The sequence below is a fragment of the Leopardus geoffroyi genome, chromosome C2 (genome assembly GCF_018350155.1).
Source record: "Leopardus geoffroyi isolate Oge1 chromosome C2, O.geoffroyi_Oge1_pat1.0, whole genome shotgun sequence".
In the NCBI taxonomy this organism is placed as follows: Eukaryota; Metazoa; Chordata; class Mammalia; order Carnivora; family Felidae; genus Leopardus; species Leopardus geoffroyi.
This window is the reverse complement of record NC_059333.1, coordinates 91,035,062-91,059,977: the sequence shown is the minus strand read 5'-3', so window position 1 is coordinate 91,059,977 and position 24,916 is coordinate 91,035,062. Positions and strand designations below refer to the sequence as shown.

The 24,916-nt window shown below is 32.7% G+C and overlaps 1 protein-coding gene across 7 annotated transcripts in view; it reads left to right on the top strand.

Moving 5' to 3' along the window:
* NAALADL2 (N-acetylated alpha-linked acidic dipeptidase like 2) overlaps positions 1-24,916 on the top strand; it is a 1,353,416-nt gene that overhangs the window by 1,163,377 nt on the left and 165,123 nt on the right. For all 7 annotated transcript variants that reach the window (XM_045502933.1, XM_045502931.1, XM_045502932.1 and 4 more), the window contains one exon: positions 19,183-19,278. In XM_045502933.1, coding sequence (XP_045358889.1) covers positions 19,183-19,278 — 96 coding nt within the window. The remainder of the gene's footprint in view (positions 1-19,182; positions 19,279-24,916) is intronic.

The following is a 24,916-nucleotide window of genomic DNA, read 5'->3' as shown; positions in this document are numbered from 1 at the left end:
GACAGAGAGAGAAACAGAGCACGAGTAGGGGAGAGACAGACACACACACACACACACACACACACACACACACACACACGGAATCCAAAGCAGGCTCCAGGTTCTGAGCTGTCAGCACAGAGCCCAAGACGCGGAGCTCAAACTCACAAACCGTAAGGTCATGACCTGAGCGGAAGTTGCCACTTAACCGACTGAGCCACCCAGGCTCCCGTCTATTTATTTTTGAGAGAGAGAGTGTGAATGGGAGAGCAGAGAGGGAGAGAGACAATCCCAAGCAGGCTATGCACTGTCAGTGCAGATAGAGTCGGATGCTTAACCAACTAAGCCACCCAGGCGCACCTAAACTAGCATCTATTAAAAACCTGTGACAATGCCTTTCATTGCAATCATACCTCTGAAAGAGACAACAGGTTGATTCCCAATAAAAAGAATTTTGTTAAAAGTTATCTTTTAAGGTCAATGCTGTGATTTGAAAATGATTGTTCTGGGTGGGGCCCAGGCATCAGTGAGTTTAAATAGTTCTCTGGGTAATAATAATGTGCAGTCAGGATTGAGAAACAATGGTTAGAGTCTGAAGAGCAGGTTTTATGTAAGAGGGAAATGTACAGAATCTAAAATCTGAGAGACATTTAGAATGTAAAGGAAGCTAGATGTCCTATGTTAATAGGAAACTGAGGTACAATAATGTTAAAGATTTTGCCTAAAGGTTTGCCACGTTATGGCAAAGCCTGGATGAGAATCCTATCTTACTTCCCATTTCTACAAGAATGTGCAGCCTCGTTCTTGCATGTCATACCCAATAGATACTAGGTTTTGTTGTTGTTGTTGTTGGTTTTATTTTTCATTTGGTGGAAGATAATGCCTTGCAACTTCAAATTGTGGGCTATGGCTAGTTTATTATTTTTTTATTAATATCTTTTTCCTTCTTAATCTCTTAAATAAGGTATATTATTAGCATTTTCTCCCTCAACCCACAATTTCTATACTTACGTTTTCAAATTCCAGAATATATAATTTATTACAAGGAGTTCATCTTCCAATGAGTCCCTTGCCCAATGCTTTATTTACTGAAAGGGAAATACATTTTATAACGAGACAAAAAGCCCGCAGTGCAGACGCAAGAAGTATTTTTGTTCTGCTTTTCTTTTTCTTCCCCAGTGTTTCTTTCTCCTTCATGCTTCCACGGATTTTGGCATACCCCTTGAATGCAAAATGAGACAATCCTTTAAACATTTCTATAGCATTCCACACACTTGTGGAGGTGTGCGAATTTATCTTTTAGATAAGTCTCTTAAACATAAGTTGCTTTAATAATATTATAGGTTTTATAATGTATTGAACTTATGGAAATAATAATCTAATAATCTTTATTTTTCTATCTCGAGTTTACTGAATGTCTATTCTATGTAGACTATAAATTACTTCCAGACACTATCAATCTGCCATGATGCTTAACTTAGACTTTGTTGATATCATTTATTTTTCTTATTTCTGAAATAGTAACAAAGCAAATTAAACTCTGATATGCATCACTATCCTTTGACATCACCATAATATATACACACAAAAAGATAATCCTTTTGACCCAAGGCCCAGTGTGGCTTAGTGTTTTTAGTAGTGATGATTGAGTTTTTGGTTTCCCTTTTGGTAAACAGTACATATTTTCAAGTTTACTAACTAGGATGAAAATGAAAATTCAGAAAGGAAATATTTCCAATAATAAATCTATTAGCCCAAATGGGCATTGAACCCGGACTTTGGCCTCATTGTTGAAATCTCTCAGAGGTAGCTAATAGGAAAAAAATAATAAGTCATATGTAGTTTGGAACATTGTGAGCAGTGAAACGTGTAAAAAAAAAAAGTGGAAGGGGAAATTTCAAGGATTTTCATATATTTAAAGACCTCTATTCAAAAGTTAGAATAATTCCAGTAAGGGGGGGCATGGGAAAGATTCTCAGTGAAGAATTTTCAGGTATGTAGATATGACATTAATTTTATTAAAGAAATGGAGTGCATTCATATGCTTTTCTTTTTTATCTACGTATTTTAATCACATAGGTATATGAGTATTTGTTACTGCATGTGAAGGAATACTGTTACTATAAATACATTACTAGAGTTCATGTTTCTATGTCAGCCTTTTAAAAAATATCTTTAAAATGTGTGAACTTAACAATGAACAGAAATCTAGATGCTGTACAGCATAGCTGAGAGAAAATTCACTTACATGTTCCTCATTCCCCCTTTGTTCTTTCTATTGCAAAGCACTAGCCATCATTGTGTTATGAATAACGGCAGTTTTGATGGGCATTTTAGGAAAGTCACCTGATGATATGAAATGACAGCATGGTGACTGGAACAAGAACCGACTGTAATCAGCTCTCTTCTTTATGCCAATTTCTTCAGATATAGAAAGAAGGGTTCACCTAATTTCTAATACCTTTTCCAGTCCTGAAGTACCAATTCTAAATTTAAGATAGGGAGCTGAAAAATCATTTCTAAAAGTTGTTAATAAATGTATATTTGTTGAGATTTTACTATTATTCATTTCACCATGTCAGTGACTTAAATATACATCAAATATCACATTTAATTTAAAATCAGAACAGCATAGAAGGTCGTCCGTTGAAAGAATATATTTTTTTCAGCTTACTTTCTTAGTAAATTGGGAAGTGAGAGCTGTCCCACAAACAGTACACAGTCCTCTGGCATGTTGTAAAATTATATGGATAAAGACTGAAATAGTCATTGTTGAACTGGATTCCATGTTTTGATCATTACTGAATGTAACTATACAAACAAAATTCTGTTACTGCAGTCAGGCTAACATAGGAAAAGAGTTTTGTTATGTAGAAAGTGATCTATGATGACTTTGCTGTAAATGGATTTTAACTTCATGTTCTGTTGGTCATAGTTTGCATTATTGAATTGTAATCATAAGAACACTTTGAAAAATTTTAAATCAAATATGGCTTCTTTTATGGTTGTAATGGCTTTGTTTAATAAGTATCTTTTCCAGCATACACTCATAAAAAGTGTAAAAAATAATACTTATTTTTCAGTTTATAACTACACTGTGACTAAGACATAATTCATAAAAGTGGTAAATATATATGGTTATGAGTTGCTGTTACATTTTCTAAAGTGAGTTTATAAACACAAACTGTTTTGAAAAAGATTTGTGATACCTGTGATAAATCACAGAATACTAGAACTGAGATGCCACTGAAATAATCTGATCGAACTGCCTCGCTCCATGTTTAAAACCTTGATGTCTCTTGATTATCTTTAAAACAAAGTCCAAATTCTTTGGCATTACATAAAGATACCCAATGACCTTCCATAGCCTCACATCCTAGCCACACTGCACAACTCAAATATTTTAGCTAATTCACACCAAACTCTGAAGAGTATCCAGTTAAGAAGCAAGGAATTCTTCATCTGTCTGCATTCGAGCATGTTTTTCACTTTGTTTGAAATATGCTTCATGCTTTCTTCCTGACTATATTTTTATCTTCAAGGTTAAACTTAGAAAGTACTTCTCCCAGGATGCTCTCCTTAAAACTTCAATCCACTACTTGGGATTAGCATCTTGTGCATGGCTCCATTTTATCGTTTTCTTTATTTTAAATAAAGTTTATTTCTTCATAAATGCATAAGCAAGCATGCACATATTTATATAGCATATATACATATACATGTAAATCTAATTTACTTATATGCACATATATGTGTGCATATACTTCTCTCTAAATTGTGTGCTTACGTAAATTTTATTTCTCCTCTTTGTCTCTCCAAACACAAACATGCACACACACGTATTTATACATGTATATTTATACCTTTGTGTGTCTTCTCTTGTATGTTTGTTTCTCAATGCCAATGACTGCATTTTATTCTTCTTTGTACATGTATGAGTAATAACCCATAAGTCAATGAACATTTGTTTAACTGTTATAGATGAGGAAAGAAAGGATGATAATATTTAAGTCCTTTTCCCCTGGCCACATAGGTGGCCATGATAATTTAGTCAGAACATCTTAAGCCCTTGCCTTCTTGATTACTGATCTTACAATCAGTTAGTAGTAGTAGTTATTTTGAATACTTAATCTCCAAAGTATCTTATAAAAATTCTCTAAAATATTCTGGACATTTTTGAGTAATAAAAAGTACACATTTTACTTTTTTGAGTGGAATTTTTGATCATGCATGATTCTGATAAATATTCAAAGATAGTAATATCAAAACAACATGTATTAAGTATCTAAAGTCATATTAAGCCCTGGATACAGAGGTTAATAACACACTAATATAATAAATAATAATAAAATAATTTTTTTTTACATTTTAATTTTTGAGAGACAGAGACAGATCATAAGCAGGGGAGGGGCAGAGAGAGAGGGAGACACAGAATCTGAAGCAGGCTCCAGGCACTGAGCTGTCAGTACAGAGCCCAACGCGGGGCTCAAACCCAGGAACGGTGAGATCATGACCTGAGCTGAAGTTGGACGCTTAACTGATTGAGCCACCCCGGTGCCCCAACAATAATAATAATAATAATAATAATAATAATAAATGTTAGCATTTTTGGAGCAGCTATGTGCAAGCTACCATTTTAAGGGTTTTGTTTATTGCATTATTTCATTTAGTAATACTGACTAAAAATATATAATTATTCTTAATATAGGTATTTTAAAAATATATGTTATTTATAAGAATATAATAGTAACAATACACAATACTCTGTGTACATTATGTCAAGATTCAATTATATACATAAGAAACAGTGTCTGAGAGCTAAAATGCCTGTTTGAAGTTACAATATTAAGCAGCAGAGACAGAATTCAAACCCAGTTCCAAAATTCCTACTTAAGATAGTGTACCATACTGCCTGTATTAAAAGATTGGTGAGAATTAGTGCTACCTTCAGATTTGGTTACTCTATCAAATCACAATGAAATAACTTAATAATTGTACAGTATGGTATGGTTCTTTGATTAAAACTTTTCCCAAAGATAAATAATAATCTAAAGTGAAGTAAAATTTGACATTTGAAAATTTGAACATTTCCTAAAAATACTTTATAAACGTAAAATTTGTTAAATGATGAATATATATGTATATAACCTGAGAGAGAATGGAGTCATTTATAAAATGTTGGTCGTGAATTAAAAGAAAAAAACACGTTTTCTTTCTTTCTCTCTCTCTCTTTTTTTTCCAATTTGAATCTCTCTTCAGTTGATTCATAATCTATTAATTACCATCAAGTGACCTGAGGGCAGCAGCAAATTGGGTCCAAATTGAACAGCAAAAGGAGGCAATTTGTTTTAAGTCTGGAAGTCTAATGTTCAATCAAAGTTTAATCAGAAGTGACCCATTGTTTGAAAGATAGAACATCAATGTCTTTTTAATTTCGCTGTCTTTAAAGGAGGACTGGATAAAATAGAGGTAACTGATTATTCTCAAATGAAAATTAAAGAAAGATGCTATCAGAAATCAAAAGCATATTTTCTTTCTTTATATTTTAATTCATAAAGGAAATAGTCTGTTCTGTGTTGGGGGTTGGATAATTTTTCGAAGTCAAACTTCAAACTTTGTGGTCTTTAGAGACTTTTACCCAGAGACAAATGTAGTATACATGTTTTATCCATTAAGGGCTACAATGGCTCTTTTCTTTCAGGCCTATTTATTCAATTAAATGGGATTTTTTTTTTTTTTTTGCTTTAGTGAATTGCAGAATTAATTCTGTGTTTTTATTGATTTCAAAATGAATAAATGGAATGAATGATTAAAATGAATGCATTTAGCTAAAGGAAAACATTGCACCAAACTAAAGATATTCCAGAAGTAATTCTCAGTCCTGAAATTAAATCTACCTATACTCTCTGGGACACATAGGGAAATAAGGACTTTCATTTAGCCTTTAGTAAGTAGTAACAGGAGTAGAAATATGTAATTTTTCCAGGGATATCTGACTGTATTAATGTGAAGTCATTCATATGTTGTTAAATGAAATGCCAATGGGACGGGATAGAAGGGAAATGGGGGAAGGTTGGGATGGATTTAAACAACTAATCGTTTCTCTTCAGAGAATTATGCTCCTCTGATTTCTCTCCAAGTTTACCTACATTGGGCTTAGTATTTGAGAAAGAGAGAAAGAGAGAAAGAAAGAAAGAAAGAAAGAAAGAAAGAAAGAAAGAAAGAAAGAAGAAAGAAAGAAAAATATTTTAAAATTGTAAGAGTAATATAATGAATGGCAAAATTTCAGATAGGCTAATATTCCAGGTTTAATTTCCCTGGGTGTTTTCACTCAGATTATGGAACATGAGATCATGACTGTATAGGTAATCTCTTCCTATTTCTAGCAAAAGGACTTTGAAGGACTGGAACACCTCTCCCAGGATTTGAATAATGTATTTGTTTCTTCTTAACTTGATGTTTAGATTCTTTTGCCCTTAACTTTAAGACCTTTAAATCCCTCATTTCTTTCACAGTTGATTAAATACAGCCCTGAGAAAAGCACTGACTGACTGTTCAACAGAAAGCTTTTCAGAAGGCTAACAGGCTCTGACCTCAAAGAAATGCTGTTGTTAAATTGACTTGAGACCTTTCCAGAGAGACCAGGTCTTACTAAAGACCATATTAAAGTTTGGATTTCTCATTATTGAGAAAACTTCTTTCCCTCCAAAATCTGATCCCTTTTTCTACCTTGCAACAAATTATTTGTGTAAGTCCTGCTGCATTCTCAGTGAGACATAGAATATTAATCTTGTTACAATGCCACTGAGTGGGGTACCCTACCCTCCTGTGTAGCCAGGATGCCCTGCTGGAGCTGAACCAGCCCTAACTGAAATGTGTTAGAAGTGTTTGTAAGTAGCTGCTGCCCTGGGGGTCCATGTGTGCCTTTCCCTTCTCCGTAGGGACTCCTCCTGGAACCTTTCCAGAACTCCAGGTGATGTGAAATAATTTATTATCACCTATTAGTGCATCTGATATTTAAGAGAACATCTATCTCCCAAAAGAAAGGTAGTTAAAGAAAAAAAAAACATTCAGCTAAACATGCAATGACTTGAGTTTATGGTATTGCCTCCTTAACTTCACAGTTATTTAAACTTCATATGAAAATGGAGATAACATCTCTATTGCCTAATTCAGTCAGTATAAGGATCCAAAATATCTGGGGGAGTTTTAGTTTCATAGTCTGTTTTAAAAACTGAAATACAATAGAAGAGTGTGTGGATCTAAAATTACTGAAGAAGAGATGAACTCCCCAGGCAAACAGAGGTTCTGGGCCAGCAAAGATTTTAAATCACAACATTATGCACAGTTGTGTATTTTATTCATATATGAAATGTATATGAAGTGAACAGGGATTTCATTTTTTCTCACCTGTAAAGACTCTAAGGAATGTTTGTTAATACTATACCGTATTATAAACATAGACAGTATATTTTAACATTTATTTATTTGTGAGAGACATAAAGAGACAGAGCACGACGGGCGGAGGGGTAGAGAGAGGGAGTCACAGAATCTGAAGCAGGCTCCAGGCTCTGAGCTGTCAGTACAGAGCCGGATGCGGGGCTCAAACCCACGAACCGTGGGATCATGACCTGAGCGGAAGTCTGATGCTTAAACGACTGAGCCACCCAGGCGCCCCAGAGTAATTACATAGACAGTATATTTTATAATGAATGGTTAAGAACACATGTACTGCCTGGGTTCACTTCCCAGTTTTACTGTTTGAGCAAGATATTTAAACTCACTGTGCCTCAGTTTCTTCATCTACAAAGTGGAGTAATCATAAACTAGTATGTGCTATTTTATGAGAATTAATTGAGGGTTTTTTTTGCAGTATGCCTTATTAGTATTATATATTTATCTATTATTCATTATACATAAAATATTTTTAGTGCATATTATAGAACATAAGGATTGACATGATCTCTAATTTAGGGTATAACTATCTGTAGACATTTTCTTTACCTTGGGGAAAATCTGCATATAAATACAAATCTTTTTCTTTTTCTTTTTTTTTTTCTCAATATATGAAATTTATTGTCAAATTGGTTTCCATACAACACCCAGTGCTCATCCCAAAAGGTGCCCTCCTCAATACCCACCAGCCACCCTCCCCTCCCTCCCACCCCCCATCAACCCCCAGTTTGTTCTCAGTTTTTAACAGTCCTTTATGCTTTGGCTCTCTCCCACTCTAACCTCTTTTTTTTTTTTTTTCTTTTTTCCTCCCCCTCCCCCATGGGTTCCTGTCAAGTTTCTCAGGATCCACATAAGAGTGAAACCATATGGTATCTGTCTTTCTCTGTATGGCTTATTTCACTTAGCATCACACTCTCCAGTTCCATCCACGTTGCTACAAAAGGCCATATTTCATTTTTTCTCATTGCCACGTAGTATTCCATTGTGTATATAAACCACAATTTCTTTATCCATTCATCAGTTGATGGACATTTAGGCTCTTTCCATAATTTGGCTATTGTTGAGAGTGCTGCTATGAACATTGGGGTACAAGTGCCCCTATGCATCAGTACTCCTGTATCCCTTGGATAAATTCCTAGCAGTGCTATTGCTGGGTCATAGGGTAGGTCTATTTTTAATTTTCTGAGGAACCTCCACACTGCTTTCCAGAGCGGCTGCACCAATTTGCATTCCCACCAACAGTGCAAGAGGGTTCCCATTTCTCCACATCCTCTCCAGCATCTGTAGTCTCCTGATTTGTTCATTTTGGCCACTCTGACTGGCGTGAGGTGATACCTGAGTGTGGTTTTGATTTGTATTTCCCTGATAAGGAGCGACGCTGAACATCTTTTCATGTGCCTGTTGGCCATCCGGATGTCTTCTTTAGAGAAGTGTCTATTCATGTTTTCTGCCCATTTCTTCACTGGGTTATTTGTTTTTCAGGTGTGGAGTTTGGTGAGCTCTTTATAGATTTTGGATACTAGCAAATCTTTTTCTTTTTCTGGCATGGACACTCTATGTGAGTAAAGTATTAGGGAGTGATGTCAGGATTCTAAAGGAGAGTATAAGATCCTGACATCCCTCTCTAATACTTTACTCACATAGAGTGTCCATGCCAGAATCTCTGAAATAGTCAAGATATTTAATGTTTATTTAAAAGTGGTACTTGGCTTAAAAATATTTAGGAACTCTGGCTTAAATTATAAGACGTATTTCAGGTAAGTAGTTTATTTTTATTGTTTTACATTCAGGAAGATGCCTACTAACCTTCTTAGGCTGTATATTATTGAAGTAGTGAAACTGTACAGTTTGATAGAGTGACGTAGGTGTAAATGCATGTATGAGGCCCAACTGACCGAAGCTGAAATTTCAGTTCTCACACAAGGTACGCAACCATGAAAATTTTGAATAAATTCATTGAAGATACTTCTATCTCTAACTCTGATATGATGAAAAAAACCTAAAGGATTTAATCAATACTTCTTAGATTTTACCTTTTTTTGATGATACATGAAACGAATCATAAAATAAAAATACTGAGACTGACATACTTTAAATTTACCAGTTAAGTACATTAAGACAAAACAAATAAAAAACAACTGCCATCTACTTTCAATTTATTTCCTAAAAGGAAGAATGTTTTAATATCAGATGATAGTTGAAAGAACAAAATTTTAGAAAAAAATTAACATAGGTCTTTAATTAGCATATAGTTAATTTTATGAAAAAAAGAACTCTGCAACATTATTATCTAATTTTGTATAGACTGGACTACAACACTACTGTATGAACTGGTATTTAATGGCCACTGCATTAATGAGAGTGAATGAGTCCTATGTTTAGGTTAAAATCCTGCCGATGAGTAAATGTATTTCCTTAGCAAATTTCTTCATCCTTCATCTTAAACCTCAATTTCCTTCCTCAGAAACTGGGACAATAATACCTTTCTGACAGAGTTGCTACTTAGATAAACAGTTCTAGGCATTATTCTAAATGTTGTACATATATTAATTCATTTAATCCTTATGCTTTTACGAGTAGATTTTGTTACAATTAATTTTGCAGATGAGAAAGCTGAGGCACAGAGAATTTAGGTAACTTGCCGTATATCAAGTATTCAATAAATACTGTTGAGCATTCAATAAATACTGTTGAGCATTCAATACTATTTATTAGTTTTATGTATTTGTTGTATGTTTATTATACTATATAAGGATTCTTTATCATTTATTTACTATAGACAAATATTAAATATTATGTATTTTTATATAAACAGCACATATTTCTATATAATATAAATACATTCATATATTTTATTCAAAATATATAAAACACATAAATACGGGTATTTTAAAATTGATTATTGTATTTATTTAATGCATATACATTTACTATATTTATGTTAATAAGAATATTTTTAGTACTGCTCCTCTTGTCATTAAAGCATGTATTTTGTCAGATGTTATTCTTTTATTTATAACAGCAGCACAGTTATGGAAGTATTAATAAGCACTACTCATTTATTTTACTATATAGAAGAGTTAATGTTTATTAAGAAAGTTTAATAGTTTGGTGGCATCTTTTTACCTAATCTTAATTATTTACCATCATTTTATTAGCTAAAGGAATTTATTAGGAAATGCCTTAATTTGTAAAATGTTGTGCTAAGAACATATTTTTATTGTTTTTGTTGTTGTTGTTGTTGTTGTTGCTATAACTTAGCTTTCCCTGCCTCCTGATCTGTCTAGAAAGTGTGATATAAAACAAAACAAAGCATAACCACAGACTATTTAATGATGCATGGTGTGTATAAGACAGGCACACATTCGATGATTAAGAGGTGAAAGAGGGAAAGATATATAAAGGAAATTAGCTGAATAGAAGTCTAAAATATAAAGATTGCATCCTATAAAAGTATCTTGTTGGCATTTAAGAACTTTAAGACCAAAAATTCCTCATGAATTCATTTAAATGATATGCATCTATAAGACCTATCACAATTATTATCCCCGTCTTAAAAGTACTTTATAGGAAAATGCAAAATGTTTAAAGAATGTGCACACACACAGACATATGCACACACACAGAGGCAACTTTTAGTATTGGCTTTCCAAAAACTGTTTTGCAATTTTTGGAAAATTATTTGACCATTTGAATTTTACATGTTTTACTCATGTATCTGGGTTAAATTAAGATTTCTAATGTCTCATTTAAGTCTAAAATTAGGATGCTGTATCAATATGAATAGAACTATAAAGGCACCTTGAATATTTTCAATATTTTCAATAAAGCCAATGCTATGGACTTTCCTAGAACTTGAAAAAATAATTGAATTGAAAAAACATGAATGAATTCAGAAAGGAATGTCCTAATATTGTTCCACATTTGACCCTTGGATTGTTACACTTCCGTTTAAACTCCACATTATCTGAGGTCTGTTGTACTTTGAATAGTAATGAGAATGTTATGTTTCAAAATTATGACTGTAATTACCTTTTTTTCTCAGCCCAGCACATTATGAATGTCAGTGCCATTCAAAGCCTGCAAGTGTTTTAATTTCACATATTAAATTTAAGTATTGATGTGTATATTCTCTTATTGCAGAAAGGAGAATATTGCAATGAGGGAAGTGCACATGAGACTTCTAGGTTTAACTTTATTTAGTCTAAGCAGGGAGTCTTTGATTATACCCTTTAATGGTACATAGTGTTTATGCTGTTTATGTTGAATAGATTAAGTCTTAGAGGAAATTGTAACAAGAGGTGGTAGAAGTCATCCTTTTTCTCTTAAATTCAAACAACTAAAATCTTTGGCTAAGGAGAATTTTGGCAGTAGAGTAGGCATGGCATAGGAATGAAAGTGTGGGCTATGGAGTCAGAAAAACCTGGGCCTGAATCAAGGCTGTACCGCTTACTTATGGTATCACCTTGGGCTAATGTGGGGAACTCTTTGGTTCTCAATTCCCCATTTGTAAAGAGAGGATCATAATAATTCCCACCTTAAAGATATGTATGTGTGTTTAATATTATTCTATTCATCCAGGTCATGTTCATTAAGTGCCAACTACATAGAAAATGCATGTGCAGAATGTTTTTGTTTAGATCAACACCCGTTAAACCTACATGAATTAAATATTTTAAATGATTATTTCTTTTTTTAAGTTTGTTTGTTTGTTTGTTTGTTTATTTATTAATTTGAGAGAGCAGGGGAGAGGCAGAGAGAGAGGGAGAATCCCAAGCAGGCCGTGGAGCCTGATGACATGGCGCTTGATCTCACAACCCTGAGATCATGACCTGAGCTGAAATTGAATAGATGCTTAACTGACTGAGCCACCAAGGTGCTCCTTAAATGGTTATTTCTAAAAAGAAACATGCAAAGGGTCTATTTGGTATGGTAGTACATTAAAGTTTAGTCAACTCAGTCTAGTCCAGAAATAATTAAATATGACTTTTGAGTGTTTTCTTTACCTCTGTATGTGTACTAACACCGTCTTCTATCATATTTATATCCTACCCCCATTTCAACACCTTTCTCTCCAATGGCTCCTCTATTCTGTTTTCTGGGTAATTTTACTGAGCGTTTAATTCTTTCCATTCCAGACTACGATCTTTTTATTTCCCTAAAATTTTCCTGTCTTTTAAAATCTCTTATCTTCTGGATGCTTTCTCTCACGATATGTCCACAAAATATGTCCACATCAATCCTGTCTAAAACACAACAAATAAAACTTTTCCTTGATTCTTTCACTCTCTTTACGTAATGATAATATTTTTTTAACTTTTCAACCTAACCTGAATTTCTGGAGAGAATAATAGTTACTCTATATGAAATAGAATTTCATAGTTAGTGTTTCACTTCTCACATTTATTCCTCAACTGATTGTGTTGTCTCCTGTGCTCACTAATCCACAGAAACCCCTCTGACAAAAGACACCAGGAATCTTTGAAATCTACTTTTAATGAAATCTACTTTTAATGGATACTTTTCATCTTACTATATTTCTTTACTTCCTTTGATGCATTGATTATTCATTCCAGACACCCTCTACCTTTTTGACTTCCATAAAATCAAACTCATATGCTGCTGTTTACTTTCTCTGATTATTCTATCGATAATATTTTCATGGGTTTTGTTTTTACTTTTTCTTAAATATCAGTGCCATTCAGAGATCTCACTATCAAAGATCTGTATTACCTTCAATATACTTCAAAGACTACATATGGTCCTCTTTACATTTTGATTACCATGTGCATGCTTAAATTAATTTTATTTGAGTTTAGAATTTGGTCTTGAACCAAACAGGTCATGAATAATATAGTCACTCGTCTTCTGGGATAACTTAATATGAATATCTCACAAATACCTTACTTCAAGTGTTTAAAATTTAATTTTTCTGTCCTAAAGCTTCATATGTTTCTATATTTTCTAAAGTAATGAAATTTGTATCCACTCATTTTATCAAATCTAGAAATACTTGCAATCTTGATTCCTTTTTAAGATTTTTACATGCAATTAATTACCAAGCACTTTATCTTAAACATTCATCAAACTCATCCCTTCCTCTCTGTTTTTACTACCACTGTCCTGGGTTAGTCTCTCACATTTTCCTACTGTAGTACTACAATAGCATTCTGTGTAAACTCCCTGTGTCCCATCATATCTTTTTAAAATGTATCCCCCATATATGTGTCTATGTGGGCCATCCTCAACATACACTTGAAAATATCACTTGATCTGTCCAAAACCCTCCAAGAAATTACCGTCACTTATGGAAGTGGCTTTCAAACCTTAATAGTTGTAGATTTTAAAAGAGAAATTTCACATTGAGTTCAATATGCAAACACCTACTTATAGTGATTTAAATTTCAAAACTCTAACTTTTGATTACATAAAAAAGCAATTCTTGATAAATGTAATAAAAAGCAAACACAACCCACTTGTAATGTAGTCCTTTCCTCCTTCCTGAGCATATTTATATGCTTTATTTCTTTGCTTACTTCTGACGTGAACTCTCTGAGATGAGAAGGACTAGCATGTTTACGTTTTTCAACCTTATGGATTGATGCTACTAAGATGGAGAGATTAATGACTTACACAAAAAGGTCCAGCATTTTTTTTACTATTTTAATAAGAAAGGGAGTCCATGTCTTAAAAGGCTTACAGTATAGTAAAGGAAAACAGAAATATAACAAAGCACAATGTAATACATGATGAGTAAAAGTAACGTAAAATGACATGGAAACACTGACAAGGGAACGAGGAACTCTGATGGGTTGGTGAGGATCAAGGGAAACAATTGCAGAAAGAAGCCTGGTAACCAGATGAAGGAAGAACATTTCAAGCAGATGAAGAAATAGTCTAAGTATAGGAATAGAGATAGTAAAAGTAAGAGTGGGTTTAGTTTGGTGAATAGCCTTCTGTGATATAAGCAGAAGCTATACAGAAATGGTGCAAATTAGTTTATGGGAAAGAAAGAATTGTTTAAAGGTGAAAGAAAAAAATGATAGGCTAGGGCCTGTTTGTGAAATATCATTCTAATGAATTTAAGCTTTGGGGGTGCCTGGGTGGCTCAGTCAGTTAAACCTCCAACTTCGCCTCAGGTCATGATCTCCCGGTCCATGAGTTCGAGCCCCTCATGGGCTCAGTGCTGACAGCTCAGAACCTGGAACCTGCTTCAAATTCTGCATCTCCCTCTCTCTGCCCCTCTCCCACTCATGCTGTGTCACTCTCTCCCTGCCAAAAATAAACATTAAAAAAAATTTAAACGTTGGTCTATAGTCAGTAGAGACCATAGTTTGGGTAAAAGTAATAAATAACTAGACTATAGCAATGGATAGAAACTTGTAAAAAATTGTCTAAATATATGGATTAGAAGATAATTGGCTAATGCAGTTATGTGGTACAAAGGGTGAGAGACATTGGAGCCACAAAAGCATAAAATTTCAAAATATGTACGTAAGTATAGGCAAAATATAGATACGATGCTATCATCCAAGATAAGAAATGAAGGCAACAATTGGTGAAATACATGATCATGATTTGGAACATAAGTTGATATATCCAAAGGATCTCATGAAGAAACAAAAATAATGAACTAAAAATAAAAAATCAAGTCTAGAGATAAAGATTTGGAAACTGTCATTTTGAAGATGGTAGTTGAAGCCAGAAAAGTAGATAAAACCACTAGGGAGCCTGTGGAAAAGAGAATACTGAGAGGAGAACACTTAGAAATGACAGTAGCATTCAAAATGGAAAAGGAAATCCAGTTCACATAGAAAGTAATATACAAGTGGAAAACCAGCAGGGTCAAATCAGTGACTTTAGACAAAAGAGTTGAAAGAAGGAAGGTATCCTGAATATGGTGAAATGTTACAGAAAGGACAAGTAAGTTAGTACTGAGGAGACCAATGGGATTTTACACCATATCCTGGATAGACTTTTCATCTCAATATCCCTTCTTATGTAATATTTTTATTATGATCTTCATGTGGAGGACATACAGTGTTAAGTTTTTCATATATCTTGATTTACTTCTTTATTTTAATCTATCAATAATTGTTCTAAGCAAAAGTGCTTTCTAAGCAGTTAATGGTGCTCAACTTCCCACTCTTCATCTACAAATGGGAGCCATTATTAAACAGCAATCATTCATAGTTAAGGTAATAGTAGTAGAAAACCTTCATAAATAATATATCCTTCTTTTAATCTTTTCATATAAATATATATAAATACCTATATAAGAAATATAATTATATATATGTATTTATGTATATATGTGTATATACACACATATATGTAAAGAATGGTAGTATCTCAATCTTTTCAAAGACAATGATATTTGATGTATTATGTGTCCAAATCCCATTAGATTAAACTTAATGAAATTTAAGGACCATGTCCTTCATTTAGTAGAGTAAATGGCATATAGAAGGGTCACATGAATGTTTTTTTAAATACTTAAATTTAGCACTAGAAACAAAGAATGGTATGGCAAGAGATACGTGAAGGAATAAGAGAAAAAGTGATTACATTGGAGGATAAGACTCATATGGATAATTTCAATTAACATGTACTGCTACTAAATAATTGAACGTTCAATAAAAACCTAATTAATTATAACTCCCTCTTTCTCTTCTATGGGATCATTCAGTCTGAGGCTGGCTGATATTTTACCTTTGCACTATTTATGAAGCTTTGTTTTTCTGTGTAAACTAATAAGATAAAATTATTTCAAGTTTTTTTAAAACTACTCACAAAGCAAACTTTTTAAGGACTCCATGCTTAAATTATTAAATGAAAATGAATGACACAAATTATTCATGTCATTCTATTAATAAATTTAATTCAAAGATATCTCTCTTCAAAAAAAATAAACATATCTAAATGCAAACTATGTACTGTTTGTCATGGGATTATAGAGGGTTCTTTTGATTTCCTTTAGTCCTTTAGCATTCTACTGTAATTACCACATCATACCATGCTTATCAGTATCATTATGATATTTATTACTATTAGCTTCATCATCAATGCCACTAATATAATATCGCCTATGTGGAAGACTTTGGACAGTTCACATCTCTGTTAAGTATATGTTATTTAAGTCTTTTAGATGTGGTAACTAATGCTTTGGAGATTAAGATGCTTAAAATGACATAATTATTAAGTGGCAAAGCCAACATTTTAATGTAGATCTGTGTTGACTGCCCAAAATGTTTCAAAAAAATAAGTTTATTAAACCTATTGCAGTGAGAAAGAAAAGCATCTTAGGGTGCCTAGGTAGCTCAGTAGGTAAAGTGTCCAACTTCGGCTCAGGTCATGATCTCACTGCTCGTGAGTTCAAGCCTCACATCAGGCTCTGTGCTGACAGCTCAGAGTTTGGAGCCTGTTTCAGATTTGGTCACCATCTCTCTGCCCCTCCTCTGCTCACTTTCTCTCTCCCTCTCTCTCTCTCAAATATAAAATAAAAACACAAAAAAATTTTAAAGAAGAAAGAATAGCATCTTGACTAAGTGTATTAGTTTCCTAGAGCTGCCATAACAATCACCACAGATTGAGTATGTATACATTATTCAAGGTGGTATCAGAGTTGTTCCTTCTGAGGCCTGTGACAAAAAAAAAATCTGTCTCAAGCCTCTTGCTCAGCTTCTGGTGGTTTTCTGGAAGTCTTTCGAGTTCTTTGGCTTGTAGAATCATCACCCCAATCTCCGTCTTCTTGTTCACATGGTTTTCCCCCTGTGCGCACATCTATTTCCAGATTTTCTCTTTTTATAAGGACACTAGTCATATTGTATTAGGGACCCATTCTACTCCAGTATGACCTCATTCTAAATTAGCTGGTTACATCTGTGATGACCTATTTCCAAATAATATCAGATTCTGAACTACTGAAGTTTAGAACTTCAATTTACGAATTATTCAACCTGTAACACTGATTATTAGTAGACTCTCAAAATGGAGAGATTAGGGAAGTACATTTATGATATTTTAGATTGCGTTGTGTGGTTTTATGATAAGTCTTCAAAAGTGGAGTACTGATTGAGGCTGCGTTCACTTTCTGACAAATTAGTTTCAGATTGTAGGGCAAAATGAGGAGAGGAATATAAAACAATTTTTTTTATAAGTAAGTTGTTTGTCTAGATACATAAGATGCTTGGTTGATTCATGGTTTTATTATCCAAAAGTGGATATATACTAGAGAAGACAGCTGAATTACTTTTTTTGATCACAGTCTTGTTCAAAATAGGAGGTGAAGAGTATGCCTGATTATAGGGAATTGCTAGTATGTTGGTTTTAGTTGTCATCTACATGACTTCAGAGTCCATCAACTACATCATCCTAACTTTCTTTCCCAGCATTGATATATCCCAAAGTAGTCTGTTCTGCTGTTGGATTGCTCTAATAAATAGCTTTTTGAAAAAGTTCTAATATAATTTAGTTTAAACTTGTTACCCTTTTGTAGTCATTGATGGTTAGATTGGGTTGAATCTTCCTTCTCCATGATAGCCTTCAGAAAGATTATCAATCATTCAATAGTCTACATACATACATATATCCTTCCCCTACTCTTCTATATTCTAGACAAATCCTAGTTACTTCAGGTTTTCAAGTAAAAACTATATTTATATAGTAAATAGCATCATATCATGGGATAATAATAAGGTTGATAACTATAAGATCATTATTTTAGACAGTGTCTTAGCCCTTTCAGATGGCTTCAATAAAGTATCACAGACTGAGTGGCATGATAAGCAACTGAAACTTATTTTTCACAGTTCTGGAGGCAGGATGTCCAAGATCAGGATGCCAACGTGGTTGAATGAGGAGTCTCTTCCAGGTTGCAAACTTCTTGTTCTATCCTCACATAAGGAAGGGGATAGGGAGTTATGGGAACCTCTTTTGTAAGGACACTAATCCCAATTACAAGGATGAAGCCCTCATAAACTAATCACCTCCCCAATGCCCCACCTTCTAATATGAATACTTTAGAGATTAGGATTTCAATATAGGAATTTTAGTTTAGCATAAGTATTTAGACCATAGTAGATTTCAACATTTTCAGTATCCTGTGTCTTCTTACATCCTGAAATATGTCTACATGTGGAAGTACAAAATGACTGGTTTAAGTTTTCCTGATTAATTTCAACCATCTTAACACTAAGGTTCTGATAACAACCAGCATGCTATTATTTTATTGGCAGCATGTAAAGCCATGAAACCAATCTAAGCAAAATATCTTACTATTGCTTTGAAGTGAGTTTTGCAGTATTTAAAATATCATGCACACCTTGCCTGAGCTTTTATAGATGGTAAACATGTTTATCAATAACATTCCATTCTAACAGCCTTAAAACATAAAAATAATACATAAAGCGGAGAAGGAAATTCAGATATGGGTTTTGTCATCAAGGTGTCTTACTCTACATATAAGTCTGCATTTGAAAAAAAGTGGGGGTTCTGCAAAGAACTATCTGTTCTGAATTAAAAAAAAACATTTTTTTGTAAATACAGCTAAGAGTTATAGAATTCTACTCATTTTAATTTATAAGTATTCTGCAATTAGTTAATTAGATCAGTAGAATGAAGGCCAACAATCAACAGAAACCTTAAAGCAATTTAGAGTCCTTTTGAATCTTTAAAGAAAATCCAATAAGCACTTGAAAAACAAAATCAATGAAGAGTCTTAAATGTTTCTTTTCTGATTTTCCACAGGGTCCAAGTTTTCTCTCTGAGGCCCTTTTCCTTAAACGTGCAACAAAAATTGAAGAAATGGATCCTTTTTTCCACCTTCATGAAACCATTACCAAGGTAGGAGATAAATGCATTCATGAGCAAGTTGAGCAAGTTTTGTTCTTTTTTGTTGATAGATGGAGGAAAGGAAAATAACCAATCAAGAGAAAATTTATACTTTCATTTATAAAATGTATTTGAAAGAAATTTAAGTACCTCCTCTTATTTTACTAAGGAGTAAGAATGATAAATGTCTCAGGCAAAATCATAGAAACCAATAACATGATTTGTAATGAAAACCAATCTTTAATAAAACAATTAGGTTTTTTTCTTAATCTGAAAGTAGATTTGTGGTATAATCTCAAGTATACCCCTTGATTAAGGGCAGTATAAAATGCATCTTTGATTTTCTGCATCTTCAAAGTTTTGTGTCAATACTTAAGATACTTGGTTGTTTGTGGTGGTACTTTGTCGTTGCATTAAAAAAATAAAGACTGCATTTATAATCAATGTTTTTACACTATGATGGCCATACCTATATTTTTGCTTAAAACTCTTATCTGTGAGTTTATAATATGGAGAAAATTAAATTGTACAGTATGGAGTAAATGAAGTTAATATTCTGGCATTACCTGACATCATATGAATTTTTACTTTTACCAACTATTTGTTTAACGTGTCATAACTTCTCTTTGGGGGCTGGAATTTATAGAGAATTTTTGCATTTCAACATTTCAAAAAAGAATCCATATTTATATATGCTTAGTTGAAAGATTGAATCATTCTTAAATCATCTTAGTGAAATTTTACAAGGCTATTTTTCTCCTCTTCATAAACAGAGATGTGATATAATGAACAAACTCAATGAGTGGCAATAGAATGAACTCGGAATACAGACTATATTCTAGATCTATCATAGCTTTCTTTCTTTCTTTTTTTTTAAGCTGCGCATTTGTTTTTTCTGAACTTTTGAAATAAGAGGAGTTTGGAGCACATTTTACTTAAAATGCTCCCAAGCTCAAAATATCTGAATCTTAACTACATTTATAATTCTTTGTTTTGCAATTTATTCCTGAGTCTTAATTTAGTTTTGAATGTATCCATCCTTTGATACCCATTTTTATTGGGATGTAGCAACATGGAAATAGCCCCTAAATAATAGGTCCTTGGTATTTAAGATCTTAACTATATTCTTAATACTTATAGGGATGATAGACTGATAGATAAAAACTGATATCTATAGCTATCTATTTAAATTAGTGTATATTTGTATGTGTTTAGATGAGAGTATGTACATGTGTGTGTATTCATTCAAGAATTCTGGATATTTAGAGTCTACATTTATTTACTTATTTTTAAGAGAAGCATTAGAGGATTTTAGGGCAATGGAATAGTAATATTTTCTCCTTTTTTTTGAGAATTTATTGGATTTTTGTGGAATGGATAATTTTGAGTCCATATTGATATCAAGTATATAACAAGAGGCGTAAACTCACACTGATTCTTGCTGCGTAATGTCTTGGCCACATTGCAGTTCCTAGCAGCATATTGGGAAGCAGGGATGGGTCAAGAAGGGAGTAGGAGAACATAGAACATAGCCTGAATATATATATATATATATATATATATATATATATATATATATACACACTGACTCTCTCTCTCTCTCTATATATATATATAGTCACTACATACTGACATACTATCTATCTATCTATATACTGACTATATCTATATAGTCACTACATATATATATATATATATATATATATATATATATATATATATATACATATACACAGTATGTAGTATGAAACACAGGAAATCAGACACCCTTTGAGAGAATACACAAATTTGTGCACAGACATTACCACAGGTTCCATATTTATTTTCAAATATGTTTCATATGTAGGCAGATATTTAACCCATTAAATGTATTTTAGAAAGAATTCTTTACCTATGAAGAAAGAAAACACGCCTAAGTATACAAGCAAGTGTCCTGTGACATTTTTTATAAAGAAATTTTTATCTAATGTTAATACTGTCTCCCCAGTCATCATGTTTACCTATGGTAGCCACTCATGTTGCAGATCTAGGCCAAGGGAAGAAATTGTGCTTCAGAAGTTCAATCTTAGTTTACCAACAGGAAAACCTGGGAACCATAAAATGAAGTCGTTTATAGATACTTTATTTTAAGGTCAAATTTTTGTTGATCAATAACAAAATAAAAATATAAATATAGTAGGGTTGATCAGAGCACATGAGTAGGAGATATGGAACAGAGGTTTTACTACCATGGTTACCAACTTATTACTTTATTTAGTAAAACTGCATTTTATTTTCTGCGTCAAAAATGAGTACACTCATAACAGCTTTCCTCACTAGGATTCTGTGAGATTAAAAGATGATGCATACATTTTCTCTGAAAATGCAATATGGATATAATTGAGTATAATTATTAATACATTAAAAAGTACTAGTGCTGATACCTTCAAAGTAGACTCTTACCTGCTTTTTCTGAATTTAGTTTTCCTTTAAGGAAAAAAAAATAAGTTAGATATGAAAGCATACAATTTAATTAATTAAGTTCTGAGAATACACTAGTAAGTTAGTGTACAAATAGAATATAAAATTTATTTTGCGAAAGATTGAGGTGTTTAGAATATTTTGTTTCAATAAAAATAATAGTGGTATTAGTGTGATATTCCAGAAATAGCAATGGACATTGAATAAAAATACCCAGCTAGGTATAAATTCTGTCACTCTGAATTATGAAAAAATGATGTGAAATAGGAAAAACACTTTGTAAAATGATAAAACACAGTTACTGATATTATATCAATTTTAAAACATTTTTAAGATATCCATCGTAATTAAAATATTGAAGATACTATATTCCTATTTCTCCCCATAAAAGTTTGAATTGGATACACAGCACTATAACAAAATCACATATTTATTTTTTCTAATAAATAAATGTAATAATATATATCTAAGACAAATGTTCATGTAATGCAATTTATTATCTTTTCTGAGTGAGTACCTGCAGTCTAGACCTTTGTTATAGATCACAAATATGATTTCTATAAAATTTAATCACAATTTCTAAGTATTAAAAAGTTAATAATCTATCATTGGTGTTTATCAGATTTAAAAAAATGAAAATAAATAGATGGCACTAATATGTGGGGTAGGAGCTATGAGTCCTAGTATGTAGTTTCCCAATGTTGTCCTGTAGTTCTTTAAAAAACTGTTTTTTTTTTTTTTTTACAAAGTTTGACTTTATCTTGGCATTTGTCTTTTTGATATAAAGCATGGAACCTAAGAAAGTAATGAATGAGGCTCAATATTGATGCTAAAAGGTATAATTCATCATTGCCTCAATGACAGGTTTTGCAGGATAAAGTCAAAGGACAACACATACTGCACTGATGTTGAAGATGTTTTCTTATCTTCTATAATTATCTTTAAAAATAGCGTTTGTTTTTTTAATTATCACGGAAGCCAAACTAATTTCTCTAAGACTACACATGAATGAAATACCAATATAAATTTTAGCTGCTTAATCCTTTAATAAGTGAATAAAAATCTCCATGGATTTATGTTTTGAAATAGGCTTATTTCTCCTTCTGTACCTAGGAATTTTGTAGTCATGTTTCTAAATCTTCAACATTTAGCTCATAAATTGTTATTAGTTATCTAAGTATTCTTGTAGCCTATTATAAGCCAAGGATGAAGCAAAATACTTGGAAAAATTAATACATAGGAGCAGGTCCAGGGAGTAAACAAGTAAGCAAATCATTTAATATAACACACTAAAAAAGGTGATAGCAATATGACCAAGTTATGATAAGAAAGAAGATTGGAGTTTATACTTCTGACTACGAGATTTGAAGAACTTATCAGAAAGGTGACATTTGAAGAATTTAAGAAATATTAACTTTATTTATCTTAATGTCAATGAGCTCCCTTTGAGAGTTCTTTAAAGAGCAGGTTGTCAGTGGTAGTATGTGAGAAATGATGGTTTGTATTTTGAATAACAGAAGACAGATTTAAGAGACATGTTTAGGTTTGAATAACAGGATATATGATTTACTGGATATGGGAAATGAAGCAAAGTGAAGAGTAAAGGAAGCTTTGAATAGCTCCATCTTAGGCAAAGTTGATATTACTGAATTGACCAAATTAAAAGTTGGTTTGAAGAAAGTGATAGAGTTTGCCATTGGACATGTGGAATTTTGGATATTTAGGGCATCTAGACAAATATGTCATGGAAGCAGTTGGATACATGAGGTTGGGGCTCAGAAAGAAATGGAATCCAATATGCATTAGCTGATGCAATAACCACTTGTCACATGTGGATTTAAATTAAAAATAAATTAAATAAAACTAGAATTTAGTTTCCTCGATATCATTAACCACAATTCACATGGTTAGTGACCACATATGGCTAATAGTTACTGCATGGGATCACACAGATTATAGAATATTTTCATCATTGCCAATGGTGCAGATGATGTTACCCTACAATATTCATGCAGAGCAGCAAGAATTACAAGGAAAGGACAAAACACCCAAGGTAGAATGGTTTATGGAATCCACAGGACAAGATATATTCTAAGAAGGAGGAACAGTTCAAGAGCATATTCTCCATAACCTCACACCATTAAGATGGCTACTATTAAAAACAAAACAAAATAAAAAATACCAAGTAATGACAAGGATGGGGAGAAATTGAAATTCTTGTACACTGTTCGTGAGAATATAAAATGGTGCAACTATTGCAGAAAACTGTATGGCAGTTCCTCAAAAAATTGAAAATAGAATTATCATTTTGATCCACCAATTCCATTTCTGGATATATATCCCATAGAATTGAAAGTGAAGTCTTGAAAACGGATTTCTACACCTATATTGATAAAAACATTATTCACAATAGCGGAAAAGTGGAAACATCCCAAGTGTCATAGATGGATAAATAAATAAGCAAAATGGCATGTATATATACAATGGAATATTGTTCAGCCTTAAAAAGGAAGGAAATTATGATATAGGCTACTTGAGGACATCATGCTAAGTAAATAAACATAAGTGTCACAAAATGACAAATACCATGTATATATTATTCTTAAAGTAATCAAAACCAAGGAGAAAGAAAATAGAATGGTGGTTGCTAGGGGCTGAGGTTGGGGTAGGAATGGGGAGTTTTTATTTAGTGGGTATAGAGTTTCAGTTTACATGCTGCAAGAGTTATAGAGATGGGTATTGGCCATGGTTACATATTATGAATGTATTTCGTACCACTGAACTACACACTTAAAAATGGTTGATGGTGAATTCTATTTTATGTGTATTTTACCACAAATTTAAAAAATTCAGAAATAAAAGTGTATTCGTCCAATGTACTGGTCATTGGATGACCATTCTGAACTGATGATTTGGAATTTTAAAATTCTTTTTCTCTTCATTTATGCCTGATCCTCTGTTTTTTGCTATTATCTATAGAGTTCACATGACTTGTTAACCATTTCTTTGATTTACTTTTAATTGATGTAACATCCTGTATTCATTTTATGTCTTTTTAAATATATTTTATTAGCATTTTATTCTTAAATAATATACACTCAATAAATGATGACTGATAACTATATTTTTAAACAAAACAAAACAGGGGCACCTGGGTGGTTCAGTCAGTTAAGTGTCCAACTCTTGGTAT